Genomic DNA, 14518 nt, shown 5'->3' on the forward strand with positions numbered 1-14518 from the left:
TTAGTTATTTTATAAAAGAAATGTAAAATGGTTTCCCTGTTTACATAGCCTGATGTAAACACTTGGGAGGTTGCGAGAACACTCGATAAGCTGGTAACATAATGAACATAAAAGAAAGTCAAACAATGGAAACAATGAACAGAGCTACATTGTATGCTCTTCATACAGAGGACCTTGATGACAAAACGTGTTAAAATATCAAACTTTGTGTGACTATGGTGAATAACTAAGGCTTATTTCTTATCTACAGGGACTGTATTACAAAGTTTAGTGTCAACTCAGTTGAATAAAACGTTAAAATTCCCCACTTTCAAAAAAGATAGAACAATTGTCCTACATATGAAATGCAAGAAAAAAACAAAAAACAGATACAAAAGGAAATATGACATGATGATATTTGTGAACTTGGTTCAGCTACATCACAAACAAACCAACCTTCATGCAATATCAAGTTGCATTTAAAATTGTGCAAAATGAGCATGTCATGAAAGGGTGGTCTCTTGAAGGAAATACTAAGAAAATCGAGACTGGTGCATAATGAAAAAAGGTGGACTAGCGATGAGATCATGACCAGCCAATAAAATTCAAGGATTTAAGATTCCTGCCTGCTGAGTTGCTTCAGAAAACAAATTAGGGCTCTAAGACATCTATCTAGTTAAAACATTACACCTAGTGAACTGCTAACAGCATATTTATGCAAATTTCACAGATATTGTAAAATGGTCTCCTCAAGTCACACTTGGCCATTCAAGTTCTGTCTGTCAAAATCAAATCAGCCTTGACAAGGAGCTGTCACCCTCAAGTTCTCGGTAAATTCTGCGCTGTCGACAATACAGCACTGTCATTATGACAGTTGTAAGGAAGAACACAATGGCAAATCCTGTAGCCACCCACTTGCCTCGGTCTGATTTCTTGCCACCATGTCCTGAAAAAATGAGCACAAATAAAATCATCACTATTAAACCCTCTAGCTGCCAATATCTGAATCATTGAGCAATTCTCCCCTGATAATGCTACACATTCCTTTGCTGGTTAACCAAATAAATCATCTGGCTCCAGTTGTTCGAAAGGTGGATGATGCTATATCCACTGGATAAATCTCTATCTGTTGGAATGTACATTATGTTTTGTTTGCACTTATCCAGTGGATAATGATTTATCTGGTGGAGAGCATTCCAAACTTCCAAACAAACAAACACATTCCAAACAAAATCCAAACTTCGAACAACTGGGACCTGGGCAATAGTTTTTGTGATCCTCTTCATCAACATAATAAAAAATGTATTTGAAGCAAGTTTTTATTGGGTGCTGAAAGAAATCTAGGATTGTTTTGTTTTTGCTTCACTTTGCAGTGAATTGTCCCCAAAATACACACTATGGTCTCAACCAATCAGATTCAAAACTATAACCAATTCTACCTTAGTAACTTGTGTTTTTCAGCACTTTAGGCATTTTGCAAGTTTTTTGTTCTGAAATCTATTTGGCTCCCTGTTTGACCATTGTGATTACTTTAGTTTGAGTTTAACAACACTCAATTGAAATGTGCCCTAAATTAAATGGACAACTTACACATTGATTACTTAGTGATGTCAGTAGATTAATCATTTACAGGATTCATGTATTAATAACCAATTCAAAAAGTTTGGGGAATAAGAATTTAAATCACAAAATTCTAAGAGAGGAAGAGGTTCAAATTCACTGGTGAAATTTCACATTGCAGTGAGGCAAACTTTATTATATTTCCTTTTCAATTACAGAGTTTCTAGACCAAACTTCTCTATAATTGCAATAAGGAAATTAATGGTTTCGAAGAATGGTTGACTGGTCCTAAGTCCAATAAACGATTATTAATACCTTTTGGTGTTGGAGTAACATTTGGATTTGAACTGTGATTTCCAGGTTTGCTTGAAGGAACTTTTGTTACTGTGGTTGGTCTTGTTGTGGAATTTCTTGGTGCAGCGGTGGAATTTCCTGGTGCAGCTGTGGAATTTCCTGGTGCAGCTGTGGAATTTCCTGGTGCAGCTGTTGACTTTCCTGGTGCAGCTGTGGAATTTCCTGGTGCAGCTGTGGAATTTCCTGGTGTGGCTGTGGTGTTTGGTGCAAGGGTTACATTAGGTGTTTTTGAAGGGGCTGCAGTACTTTTGGTTTTGGGTTTGGAGGTACCATTAGGTCCAGTACTATGTGCAGTTCCATTATTAGTACCTGTAGAAGCAGGGCTTTTTGATGAAAGATTCTCACCACATGCTGTAAGTAAAACAATACATTGGTATTCATGTCATAAATAACATGTTCTCACTGAATGCAAAATACCATGTTTTACCACTACCATAATTTCTGGCCAATTACCTGCAAGTAATCTGTTAATTTCTCCACAAACAGTAGTTGGTGTGGGTTATAGGAAGGTGCGGGTAATATGAAAATTTTTAAAGCTTCCGGTATAGTTTTAAAACTACATGAAGGAAATAACAGAGATGGTAAGATACTCTAAAAATACTTTTCAAAAGACCTGTACAATAACTCATTTGTTTTGTGCAGACTTGCCTATGCGTAAAATCGAGCAGAGATGTCGGCGAGTTGGTCTGCAATCCAGTACAACTTATTATTTAGTGAAAAAACAATTTTGTTTTCTTCCAACAAAGTCTATAAGGATCTCATGGCGAATAAAGCAAGGTAAACATGGCCAATGAATATAAAAGCTTCAGACGCGAATTATGACTCGTTCGCATCTGAAGCTTTTATATTCAGTTGTACTGGATTGAAGACCAACTCGCCTACATCTCTACTCAATTTTATATGTTGGTGAGTTGGTGTTGGCAAGTTGAACCGTTGGCGACTTGACTGTAATTCATGCAGACTGCTCATTATATTTAGAGAATTATATCCTCTCGATGCAAGCTGATGCAAATCGAAAACATACAAAACTCGATAGCAAAGCTTTTATCTTGTTTGTACTCTTACTTTCTTACCTTGTCAATTTCACAGCTTGTTTCTTTGTTAAGTTCAAAAAACAGTTCTCACATACACGGGTAGTGAACTCCAAAATAAAAGAATTTAATTGTGAAAAAGCTTGCTTCATAGCAATCCACACTGAAAATGATGCTGACATGTTCATTTTGTGGCACTGCATAATAAATGCACGACAGAATTTTTGATGCATCAGTGAAATTTTCTTAGCTAGTGCTGCCTTGAGTTAAAGAGTATTTTCTCATTTCAAGCAATTTCTTCGACTCATGGATCTTGAGATATCGTTTTTTTTTTTTCGGAGAACAGATTTTTACAAGTGGTATCATTCTTAATGAAACAGTGAAGACAAAAAGGGTGAAAATTTATTAATTCCATGCTAAAGGATATCATGTCAACAAAACAATGAAGGAACTTTGAGTGAGTCAATGATTTTCTTTTGTTTTTGGGTGCGGGCTATCTGCCAGTGTGGGTAATCTGTTGAAAATTTTTTCTTGTTATTGCAAAAATTGACTGATGTGGGTAATCTGTCACGTGGGTAAATGGATGGAAATTACAGTAACTACATCAATTTAATTTATACCACATACCAAATGTAAGTTTTGACCACTTTGACATTTTAAACTGTGCACTCTCTGAATTTTAAAGCTCATTTTCCTTACTCAACACCTTACAGTAGTTGATAGTTTTTTAATTTCTCTTCACTTCTTTTGTTTGAAGATGTATTGAAATTGTTAGAAATTAAATTTTTATCCCTCAGAGGGTTACAGGATTTTTATCTCTCATAAATTGTCAATTTTTTTCAAACAAGTTCTGATAAATTTCACACCACATTGACACAAAAGTAGAAAACTCTTTTATGCAGCTAAAAGGTTTAAAAGAATGTTTAGAAATACCATAACACTCTGCTATGAAATTCTAAACTATCAAAGAGAAAGTCAAGTATTCTTTACAAGTGAGAATGCTGCTATTTTCCACCAGTTGCCCAGTAAACATAAAAATTCCTACTGCAATAATAGCATTGCTTCATGCATCAGTGACAGCTGCGGCAAAAGTTGCTTTATGTCCAACACATGCAATGGTCATAATATTACAGCTGTAAGCTAATATCAAACTTGTGTTGGTATGAATATTGTGTTACACTTTGTATTTCATGCTTCAATGCATTCTGTTTTTTTTTTCATTACTTTGTGTTACTACATCATACTTGGACATCCTTGCATGCTTAGAGTTCAAAAGCCATTGTCGATTACTTGAGCAACAGACCGCACTCTTTATCTATTTCTACTTTCTTTCAAGAACAACAGAAAGGTTTGTAAGTCATGAGGCGCAGGCGAGTGATTTTGACTTTGGCTTTTGGTCAATAAAATCCTGAAAATTAACGACCATGTGGTTATCACGCACACTACAATAGATGCACAAATCGGAGATCAGTTTCGGACCTCTGCGACGGCGATCATCTAATGAAATTTACCAGCAATAGCAAATCGTATACGAAATGTTTCCCGAAGCTTGCAAGCAGCTAGTAGCTTAGTATCGGGTTACTGGTAGATGTGCATCGTCGTCACGAGATCTTGGGCTCATCTCAATTTAATGTAATTGATAACAAACTAAATAGTGAATGAAATAAAGGTGTTGTCGGATTTCTTCTTTATTTTCGTTTGTAGTAGTACACTTTCGATTTTATCTTTTGTTTACTCATTTACGAAGAGAAAAATATTTCATCCTTGATGGAATATTGTCTATCCGTAATATAATAATGACTTTGTCTTTACTTTTTCCGTGTCGAGTCTTCATCTCTTTACACTGAGTTCCGCGGCTTTTGCGCAACTTTGTTATTCCTACCACATTTTAACGCCAATTGTGATCAAAATTTGGACAAGCTCACGGCAAAATGAAATCTATTTGTCAAAAATTGACGGCGATTTGTTGCATCATTCGGATCGGCACAAATTGCTAGCGGTTTGCTTTTCATTGAAATCGTCTGCTGACGGTCAGCTATCTAAAGCATTAAAAACAGATAGAAAGATATCAAAGAATATCAGACTTACCGATGCCGCAAAGTGCCAGCAGTATTAGGACTACACCAGTATATGTCATTGTAATGCACTCGCTGGATAACAACTGTAGATAACGCAGCGAAACGGTGGTCAACTTGTGTTATTGGTCACATGACCCACGGTTTTTTACTTCCCAGAGCCCAGTTCCTCCAAGGCTAGGCCAGTCGTATTAAAATCACGCCCTTCTCCAGCTTTTCTTTCTTTCGTTCTTTTTTCTTTCTTTTTCTTTTTGTTTCAGAAAAAGTCATTCCCCCCCCCCCATCTCTTGAACAAAACCCAGCACTTTGAGCTGTTATCAAGCCTCATCACGTTTGTTTTGGAAGGTTTGGAAGTTTTGGAATGCCTCTGGGGTGACAATTGTCAACCTAAGGGGAACCATATTGTACTGTACACTTATCAAGCTAAAACTAAGGGTGTTTCTAAGAACAGTGGTGATATTGTGTCATGGAAACTATGTAAATTAAATTGCTCTATGATAACTAAGAATTAAAAAAACTATTATCATACCATCAAAAAAAACAAAAAAATGAAAACTATGGTTGTAACGATCCATTAAGTAATATTTGCAACAAAAGTATGATTGTTACATTGTTTGTTTTAAGTTCCTTGCAAAGGATAAGGGTTATACAAATTTCATTTTCATGCATACTACCCTCCTAAAGTATATATGTATATTAATATCTGAGCCTCAACCCTTTGTCTTCTTCAAGTGACCAGCATCTAATTTTTCCTTACAACATCACCCCTGATTTAAACATTAAGCTCATGAGAAGAGAGGAAATGTTCACTGATAAAGAAGCTCTTGATTGTTAATCAAATTCTCATTGTCAGCACCTCAGGAAATGCCCAGAGAACATTATGGAGAATAAGCATGAGGGTATTTAATTGTAAATGGTTCAATTGGTTGGCTTGCAATGGTCCAGCATAATTTCTAAGAATCAAAAGATAGAGAAAAACAGTAAACATGGAAGTGGGACCCACTAGAATTGATCACAGTCAGATCAAAAATTAGTTTCTCACTATACATATTTCTTGGCTCTGTAATTCATTTCAACATCAATTAGACATTTTCAACAAAGAGGACCAGTTTCACAATTAACATTTGATCTTGACATTCACTGCAGTTTCTTGGTCCATATTCTATAAACATAATGCTAGTGATAAAACCAAAATGAAATTCATGAGGAATGACTCTTATCCATCAATCGGTTATACTTCCTCAAGAGGTGAACATGTACATCAATAACTTATGTAAGAGGTTCTTCATAAAACAAGACAAAAATCCTTGCTCTAAAATTAAGGTCCAAGATTATGGAAAATGGTTACTGGCAAATAAGTGACATGGCAATACTTTTGTCTACCAAATAAAAACTTAGATTTTTTTGTTCACTTTGTCTGTAAATGGTCTCATGTATTTTTTAACTTTCTCCAAGTACAGGATGATCCTGGCGTGCTTTAAAAAGCAATGTTTTCTGTCTGTTAAGAGCTTTCTTCATGGAATCTTGATCATTCTTTACTTCAGACATTCCTTCATAGAGATTTTTCTCAAGCTCACTGATTTGTTTACTCATCACTCTTGTTTCTTCATCTTTCTGTTTGGCAGGGAATGAATCATCCACTGCTCGTTGTTTGAGATTCATGGCTTTGCCTCTTGTGCGTGACAATTCCAGGTTCAGCTCATTCAGGTTTGCTGTGGAATCTTGCAACTAAAATTCAACAAATACATGTTAAGACTGGAACATAAGAAATAACAATTTTCTGCTGTGTGACTTTCATGCTGTGTTTGATACCTTAAAAAAATCAAATCAAAAAATTAAATGTTTTTCAAAAAATTGATAAAACATTGTTGGGAATCATGATGCTCCTAAGCCTATGATTAAAAAGTATGTAGGATTTAGATAAAGCTAATGGACCATATTATGGCCTGGAGTTACTCCCAAACCTGCAAGTGGTATAGTATACTATTGTTTGGTGCCTTAGACTGTTGATCAGCTGGGCAAAGTTTTTGTCTTAGCTGTAGCATGTCCTTGGTAAGGAAAATTTTATGAATTGCTGAGAGATTGTCTGAAATGCAGATGCCTTCCACCCAGTTGGTGTAATTATAATAAATAAATAAAGAAATAATATAAGGCAACTTCAAAATCGACATTTCTGGCCATCAGACTTTCACAGTTGTGCAAGGATAACAACACAAGATCTACATGTAGTTTACAATTCCTACCTCAATCTGCTAAACATGTCCTAGTTAGTTAAGATAATTTAGAGATAAAAAAAAATCAAACCCAAGCATTGGTGAGTTTGTTTGTCTAATAAGAATTGATATTCTATAGAACAATTACAGGAATTTTTATTCAGGAAGCTAGAGAGGTTATGCGGAAACTGCTTTCCCATAGACCATTTCCAAGTTCCAAAAAGTAATAGTTTGAAAACCAGGCCAAGTGCAAAATCTTTGTTGTGAAAATGAACTTTTCAGTCAAACCTGTATTTAGCAGTCACCCACGGGGAATGGCAGGGTGACTGTTTAGTACAGGCAGACCACAAAATACAAGCTGACCACTTAATAAAGCTTGTCCTAACAGTTCAAAGTGGAAAGATAACCAGCGATGAGCTGAGGAAATTTGCACTCAAAGTACTATCATTGATTCTGGGAGATAAAATGGAATAAATTTTACTTGAGGGTTTAATCTTAATTCTATTTGAGTAGTTCCACTTTAAATGACTGTACAATATGGGTGGAAGGCAATACAAACACACCATTGGGATTCAAGCAATGGTGACCACCACCCCCTAATAAAGGCAACTGACTGAAAGGTGAAAATTTGAGTACTTAAAGGGAAAAACATTTTGACACTTTGTCAACTGACCACTTAAAAGAGGGTGATTGCTTAATACCGTGCACGAGAGTAAAAAATCTTCTTCATATCAAAAGCAACATACCTAATACTTGTATGAGAATAAAAAATCTTCATATCAAAAGCTTCACACTTGCCCTGGTTTTCAAACAGAGCATGGGGCATACCGGAAATTTAATTTTTTACTAACTTTTGTGATTGGGTTTAAAGGAATTACTTTCCTTTCACTCCCAAGAGTAATCAATATGTAATTTCTCACAACTATATCGTTATATTGTAAAGCAAACAGGTGATGAGAATAAAGCAAAATATCAACAGGGTGACACCATTCAATTTAACACCAAATTTTCAAAGATAATATGACAAGAAACATTTAAAAGTCACTAAAGAAAATTAAAACTTAGATTTTGGAAGGGGAAAGATTAAAACGCACACAAACAAAACACAATAAGTAATTTGCTGCGTACCTTTGAGAGTGCGCTAGTAACAGCTTGATCCTGGGTTTTCAGTTTCGGCGGCAACTCCACATATCCGTGTTTCTCCTGCAGCTCTTTCAACATTCCCGCCAGCTCTCGTTCTCGTAATTCTTGCAAGTATGTCTTATGAATAATCCAGGCAGCATCGATATAAAGCTTAAGATCGCGCTTGCCCCAGTCGTTGTAAGCTCTGTCGCTACACAATTCTTCAGCCGTGTCATTCCAAAAACGCCAGTACTCTTTGGTCATCTCTGCATCCTGTGATTCAATCTCTCGATCGCTGAATATTCTTATTCCACGCGAACGGGCAAAGGGATATTTATCGTTGCTTGTACTCGTAGGTTCTGCAATCAACGCTTTCTTTGCAGGGCTTTTCTTCGACTTTTTCTTTGGTGGTTCGTCCGTCTCTTTATCTTCACCATCGACAGCACTTTTACCTGCGCTCGCGGTCGTATCTTCCAAGGTAACTCCAACTGCTGGCTCGGATTGCTCTTCTAACTCCTCAAGAGGACGCTGAACTCCTTCTTCGACGCTAGCGCTCATCTTTTCGGTAATCTGAGGACGTCCTCGCCGCCGATTTCTGCAGCAAAAGGTGAAGAGAACTCTTGCAAACAAAGATCCAATCTCTGTAACCACCCCTCCTCCCCCTCCCTAACGACTTATTGGATACCAGTCCTCAGGTCTACTAATTACGGTCCGCTAGGCGTGCATAAAGTTCTCTCAGACCTCTGCCTGCATGCCTTTTAGAGGATTTTAGGTTTGAGAATCTTTATACGGTGAAAAATATAAAGAAAAAACTTAAATTGGAGACATTTTTGCCATAGATCACAATGTGTAAAAGTTTAAAATATTAAAAAATATTGTATCCAACTTCTAGGCTTTTTTTCATTTCTGAAGGAAGGCAATTGCACCTGTGAAAGAGTATTCATGTTTTATTGTATAGTTCATCTCCATCATTTACAAGGAGGGCTTGTCTATGGAACAGTTGTGTGAATAATGAAGGCTGGAAACGTACAGTTTCCTGAATGATTCACTCCCTCCACTCATGGCATTTAAACCAGAGTTGGGATAGAGCAGAATGATCTGACCAATGATGACACCAACTAAACTTTGCACAAGGATAGCTGGGACAAAGCAAGGCACACGCCAAGGACTGTAAATGAAAGATGACATCTTCAGTTCCATCACAGGGTAGATTCAGCTACCTCCTATGAAAAGTGTATCTAAAGCATTGTCTTTGCAGAACATGAGGAAAACAAACTTCCTGTCAGCACTAGAATTTTACCTTGTCCAACTCATGCAATGATGAGTGAGCTTTTACCATTGACACACAACAATACTAAACTTACAACTTCCCTGGATATGATTGTTAATTTTCCCCTCTAGCTGCAACACATTTCCTTGTAACAAATTTAGGGAAAGATCAACATAACAATTCCTGCGTGATAAGTTTGAGTATTCTCATTACCTGTTTGCTGGATAATGTATGGATATTTTTGGAAGAGGTTAAATGTTAACCACTACTGGGGGTTGAAGTGTTCTGGAAATTCATTGGTTACCTGATTAGACCAAGATAAGCTTCTACTCCAAAACATGCTTCAAAAAACAAAACACTACCCTGTCACGTCAGGGAAGAGAGCCAGAGTCCACACAGCACTAACATATTCTTGTGCTGCCTCATATCAACTTCCAAAACTTGATACCAAAAGAAAGAGAGAGAGAGAGAGAGGGCTCCTAATGATCTTTTGACCAACCAGAACATGTTAAAATTGAATGCTTAAGAAACTGTAGCAAAACTGCAGTTGCAATGGTCTGTAAAATTATTTTATTTCTTTATTCTGAGAAAAGTATTTATTCACATATCATTTTGTCTTCTATTGAAAAATAGAAGCAATTCACTTGAACATGCATTAATAATTACTGAATGTTCTAACTTAAGTTACTCTTTAAAAAAAAAATTAAAAAGCACCAATGTATCAATAAAAAAAAAAATTTTTGACTTGACTCTTTAACCCCTACTTGTGACTGGCTTCTTATTTCTCCTCACAGTATCATCCTTGAATCAAATGATCAGTGTGGAGAATATGCATGCTGATGTTAGAGAGTAAAGGGTTAAGCTTGAAGCCATTTTCAAAATAACAGAAACAATAATACTTAAGTTATAGCCATAATAACATAAATAAAGCACATCAAATGACATTTTCTGTTCAGTGCTTTGTCAACCCTTAATCTCCCACAATTTCGCTATCAATTTTCTGTACTGTCTCCTTAAGATTTCTTGTAATTGAAGTCTGAGGATATGCTTTACATCAAACAATATCCCTTGGTTGATATCTTTCTATTTTCTCATCACCTTTCCACTAAAAGCTTACTGAAATTGTAGGGAGAAATTTCTCTGTGGTCCTTGCTGAGAATAAAAGGGTTAGCTGAGAATAAAAGGGTTAAGACAAAATTCTCCAAAAAATAATCCAAAATAAATGGACCACAGATTCATCATAAGATAGAGAAAAACTAGCATATACCAAGCAGTTTTGTACCCTATTAATCCTTTAAATCCCAAAATCTGTATGTTAATTCTTCCATCTAGTTGCTGCACATTTCCTTGTAAATCAAATTAAAACTTCTACCTGATAAGTTTAGTCCCATCACCTGTTTACTGGTTAATGTACGTATATCATAGGGAGAAGTTACATGTTAATCACTAATGGGAGTTAATGGTTCATATCTCAAAATGATTGCTATTTGATTGACCAACAGGCATGTAACTCTTCTGCATGAAAGATCTACCAGCAAATTCTTCTAATTTCTGAGAATTTGGTGTTACACCAGGATAATGTTCCCCTTTTAATAATTGAAATAAAGTGCTAAACATTGACTAAAAATGGTTGTTGCTGGTAGTGCAAGGGTTGAGCCACACCCACTTTGACATCAATCCCCTGAATTCAAAGCACTTAAGCATTACAAACTAAACTTAAACCAAGTTGTTTGAAATGGCTTTGCTTCTATAAATAGTTTATGTTAAAAATTGGATATGTTTTATAATAGTGTCAGTTTTGAGCACTGTTCGGTCAAAAAACTAGTTCACAAAGATATTTTAAATAATTATTATAAAAATAATTATTGTTCTCTGTTTACAATCAATGATCAATACTCTTGACCAGGTCATTATATTCTTCTTCTGACAGAAGGTCATCTGCCAACTCTTCAACTTTCATTTTGACCAGCCAGCCTAAAAGCAACACAAAGGTTAGAAGTAGCACATGTATTGTAAAGGTTGACACCTTGTTCCATTCTTCTGTGGAAGCAATCATGAAGCTCTACATAGCTCTGGCAACAAAAGTATGGTTCTCAAATAAATTAAACTAGTGTTACAAAATTTGAAAACCCAATTCTAAATAATGCTAAACATGGTTTTAAGCTGTTTTCTTAAACATGGTTTAAAGGTGTTTTTCCCAAAGAAGTTGCTTAAACTGATGATTTTCCACTTCAAATATAGCACAAGAAAATACAAGTTAGTGACTACTTGATCACCCATGTAAACTTCAGTTTTTGAAGTTTTGTGGTCCATTTGCATTCAGTTAGACATGGTTTCACTACACATGCTTAGCTGTTGTGTGAATAAGGCACAAGTTTGATTAAAACTTACATGTAATTAAACAGAAAATGATACAAATAAACTAAGCAAATGTAATTTTATGCTTCATTATATTGTAAGTCACTGCATGTACCTTTATCATAGGGAGATTCATTCACCAAACCAGGGTTACTCTCCAGTTCACCATTTATCTCACTAACTTCACCTTTTGCTGGTGAGTAAATATCTGCAGCAGCTTTGACACTTTCTAATGCACCAATTTCATCTATAAGCAAATTTAAACACATATAGTATCAGTTATTGACCAGTTCTGGTACATGAAATATTTTAAGAAATGTTATTATTATATGAACAATCAAAATGGAAATCAGGATGTACACAAACAACTCAAAACTATGATTAATTACTTTTATGTTCACGCCTGATTGGCTTGTTTCTCTACACAAAACATTGCAGAAATTAAATTCTCATGTTTATGCTTTTCTGAGTTTCATCTTGAGATATTCTATTTATGTGAAAAATCCATTTTATATTATAAACTTGTAATTTTTGTTCCCAGAAAAAAAGTTGTCACCACATGAAACCTCTTTAACTAAATGTTATGTCTATTGTTAGTTGCATAAAATGGAAGGGCTCCTCACCTCCTATATTAAATGTATCTTCCACCTCAGGAAGCTGAGCATAAACAACTTCTCCTAATTCTTTCTAGAAGAAAAAAAATAGAGAGTAAATAAACATTGCAGCACAAACATACATGTAAGAAGAAATGTCATTTTGTTTGTAATTGATTGACCAGTTCCACATGTCTTTCAAAGTAGTGAAAGATAAAATGAGCATCGCAAGTATATCATTTACACCTTAAATGTATGATAATAACTTAAAGACAAAAGAATGGTTGCAACTTATTTACCTGGGCATAGTCTGTTACTCCTATTGATCCAATTCCATTGTCTACACTGATCCATTCATGTTTCTTTGTGTATTTTCGTTCTTAAAATTCAAGAAGAAAAGCTCAAAATAAAGAATAGAACAGCTCAAAACAACAACATCATAAAAACATAACAAGTTATTTTGAGGGAGTGCTTTACATTCCTTTGTTAATGATTTTTCTGCTTCAGACCATCCAAACAGTAAAATGTGTAGCTAAGCAGCTAGATAAGAGATAAAATTATCAAACTTCAGAGTAAAAGGGTTAAAAAGAGGCTGGTAAGATCTCCTGTCAATGTGTTTTTTAATGTCTGGTGTGAATCTTTGAATTAACATCCAAGGGAGTTTTAGTCAAACTTCAGGCAAGATTGAAGAAAGGAGAGGAGGATGGAGTAGCTGTCAATTTTTTTGCACATTGTGGCTAGATAAATGTTTGTTCATCATTTGCAAAACAAGTTCTGCACGACATCCAAATCGTAAACTGTGTATAATATCAATATGACAAGCTATGCCTGAAAATTAGCAACACCAAAGGTTCTTGCATCTACTTTCTAAACTTAGGGTGTTCCCAAGATGCAATAGTGCCAAAAAGAATCATTAAAAACACTCAACATCATACATTCTTTGCTGACTCAGTAAATGGCCACCAAAACCAAGAAAAAAGAAAGCGACTCCTATTCAAGAAGGGGGTGTTTATTATCAATTTTGGGTGAAGGGAGAAGGGGGGCTTGGTTGAGGCAAGGAGCTTATTTGAGGATTTATCACACTAATATGAACACAGACAAAATAGGCCTCAATTTGGTCTTATTATCATCATTATTCAATACTAGTATCTTGTAAATAATTGAATAAGCACATGTTGAGGTTGGATTTCTTTTTCAGTTGGTTGAATTGTATTATCATACTTTAGATCATGCACACAGACAAAACAAAGTAAATGCGAGGTACTTTGAAAAATATCAAAATAACGATTTTCCTTCATCGCCTATTTTGAATTTGGTACCCCTTTCATCTATGGAACCAGACTTTCAACCCTACATGCAGCTCTACCTAATAAAATGCAAGATGTCAGCTGTAACGGTGCAAACAAAAAAAAGATAAATAGAATAACGTTCGAAAACAGACATAGTATACAAAGGACAGAGGGTAAACCTTGTAACAGATCTGAGAAAACAGGGTAAGCGACATGCATAGTGTACAGACAGGGGCTCGAGTTCACCGGAAAACTCCTTCACGTGTATTGTAGCCCGCGTGGTCGGTGTGCTTTTCATATCACTATGCCTTGCAGCTTTCTGATTGCCTATGTAAATCCTAACAGTTTAATTGCGCTTCCTGATAGCAAAATTTAAAAATATGAGGGTGCCAGCCACCCTTTCGATGAAAATCTAAAGTTCCATTACCTTTGTTACATTAACTTTACGCTAATGTTTTGCGCAATACTGCGCACTACGTTTATATGGTAGCTACAAAGATACGTCTAGATCTCAGACCTTACCCGCTAATAAACACCTTCCGACGTGTAGAAGCCGTTTACTTTCCACCCTAGAGCTGCAGATCACTACCCTCTTGGTGGATACACTAAAAAATTGAGGAACAATCCCACAGGCTCTACTCACGAAGGTAGCCATCTTCGACCACTGGAACTAA

The 14518-nt window shown here is 35.8% G+C and overlaps 3 protein-coding genes across 3 annotated transcripts; all 3 read right to left on the reverse strand.

Moving 5' to 3' along the window:
• Nucleotides 1-128: 128 nt before the first annotated feature.
• On the reverse strand, nt 129-5138 carry LOC131788555 (autotransporter adhesin BpaC). The gene is made up of 3 exons (XM_059105640.2): nt 5013-5138; nt 1855-2244; nt 129-925 (listed from the first exon to the last, which is right to left on the reverse strand). Exons 1-3 carry the CDS (start codon nt 5059-5061, stop codon nt 768-770), a joined length of 597 nt encoding a protein of 198 aa, XP_058961623.2. The 5' UTR covers nt 5062-5138; the 3' UTR covers nt 129-767.
• Nucleotides 5139-6029: 891 nt separating this feature from the next.
• On the reverse strand, nt 6030-8978 carry LOC131788562 (uncharacterized). Its single transcript, XM_059105650.2, has 2 exons — nt 8341-8978; nt 6030-6727 (listed from the first exon to the last, which is right to left on the reverse strand). The coding sequence occupies exons 1-2, from the start codon at nt 8890-8892 to the stop codon at nt 6440-6442; spliced, it is 840 nt and encodes a 279-aa protein (XP_058961633.2). The 5' UTR covers nt 8893-8978; the 3' UTR covers nt 6030-6439.
• Nucleotides 8979-10159: 1181 nt separating this feature from the next.
• LOC131788563 (glycine cleavage system H protein-like) lies at nt 10160-14501 on the reverse strand. The gene is made up of 5 exons (XM_059105651.2): nt 14367-14501; nt 12855-12934; nt 12586-12649; nt 12078-12209; nt 10160-11578 (listed from the first exon to the last, which is right to left on the reverse strand). The coding sequence occupies exons 1-5, from the start codon at nt 14497-14499 to the stop codon at nt 11487-11489; spliced, it is 501 nt and encodes a 166-aa protein (XP_058961634.1). The 5' UTR covers nt 14500-14501; the 3' UTR covers nt 10160-11486.
• Nucleotides 14502-14518: the final 17 nt, after the last annotated feature.

The sequence above is a fragment of the Pocillopora verrucosa genome, chromosome 3 (genome assembly GCF_036669915.1).
Source record: "Pocillopora verrucosa isolate sample1 chromosome 3, ASM3666991v2, whole genome shotgun sequence".
Classification (NCBI taxonomy): domain Eukaryota; kingdom Metazoa; phylum Cnidaria; class Anthozoa; order Scleractinia; family Pocilloporidae; genus Pocillopora; species Pocillopora verrucosa.

Excerpts from the sequence above, each read along its gene's own strand:
- LOC131788563 (XM_059105651.2), bottom strand. The coding sequence starts at position 14,499 with ATGGCTACCTTCGTGAGTAGAGCCTGTGGGATTGTTCCTCAATTTTTT. Across the intron at positions 12,650-12,854 it reads GAGTAACAGACTATGCCCAG|AAAGAATTAGGAGAAGTTGT; the intron begins GTAAATAAGTTG and ends TTTTTCTTCTAG. Across the intron at positions 11,579-12,077 it reads TGAATCTCCCTATGATAAAG|GCTGGCTGGTCAAAATGAAA; the intron begins GTACATGCAGTG and ends TGTTGCTTTTAG.
- LOC131788562 (XM_059105650.2), bottom strand. The coding sequence starts at position 8,892 with ATGAGCGCTAGCGTCGAAGAAGGAGTTCAGCGTCCTCTTGAGGAGTTA. Across the intron at positions 6,728-8,340 it reads TTACTAGCGCACTCTCAAAG|TTGCAAGATTCCACAGCAAA; the intron begins GTACGCAGCAAA and ends GTTGAATTTTAG.
- LOC131788555 (XM_059105640.2), bottom strand. The coding sequence starts at position 5,061 with ATGACATATACTGGTGTAGTCCTAATACTGCTGGCACTTTGCGGCATC. Across the intron at positions 2,245-5,012 it reads GCTGGCACTTTGCGGCATCG|CATGTGGTGAGAATCTTTCA; the intron begins GTAAGTCTGATA and ends TTTTACTTACAG. Across the intron at positions 926-1,854 it reads TGTTACTCCAACACCAAAAG|GACATGGTGGCAAGAAATCA; the intron begins GTATTAATAATC and ends TCATTTTTTCAG.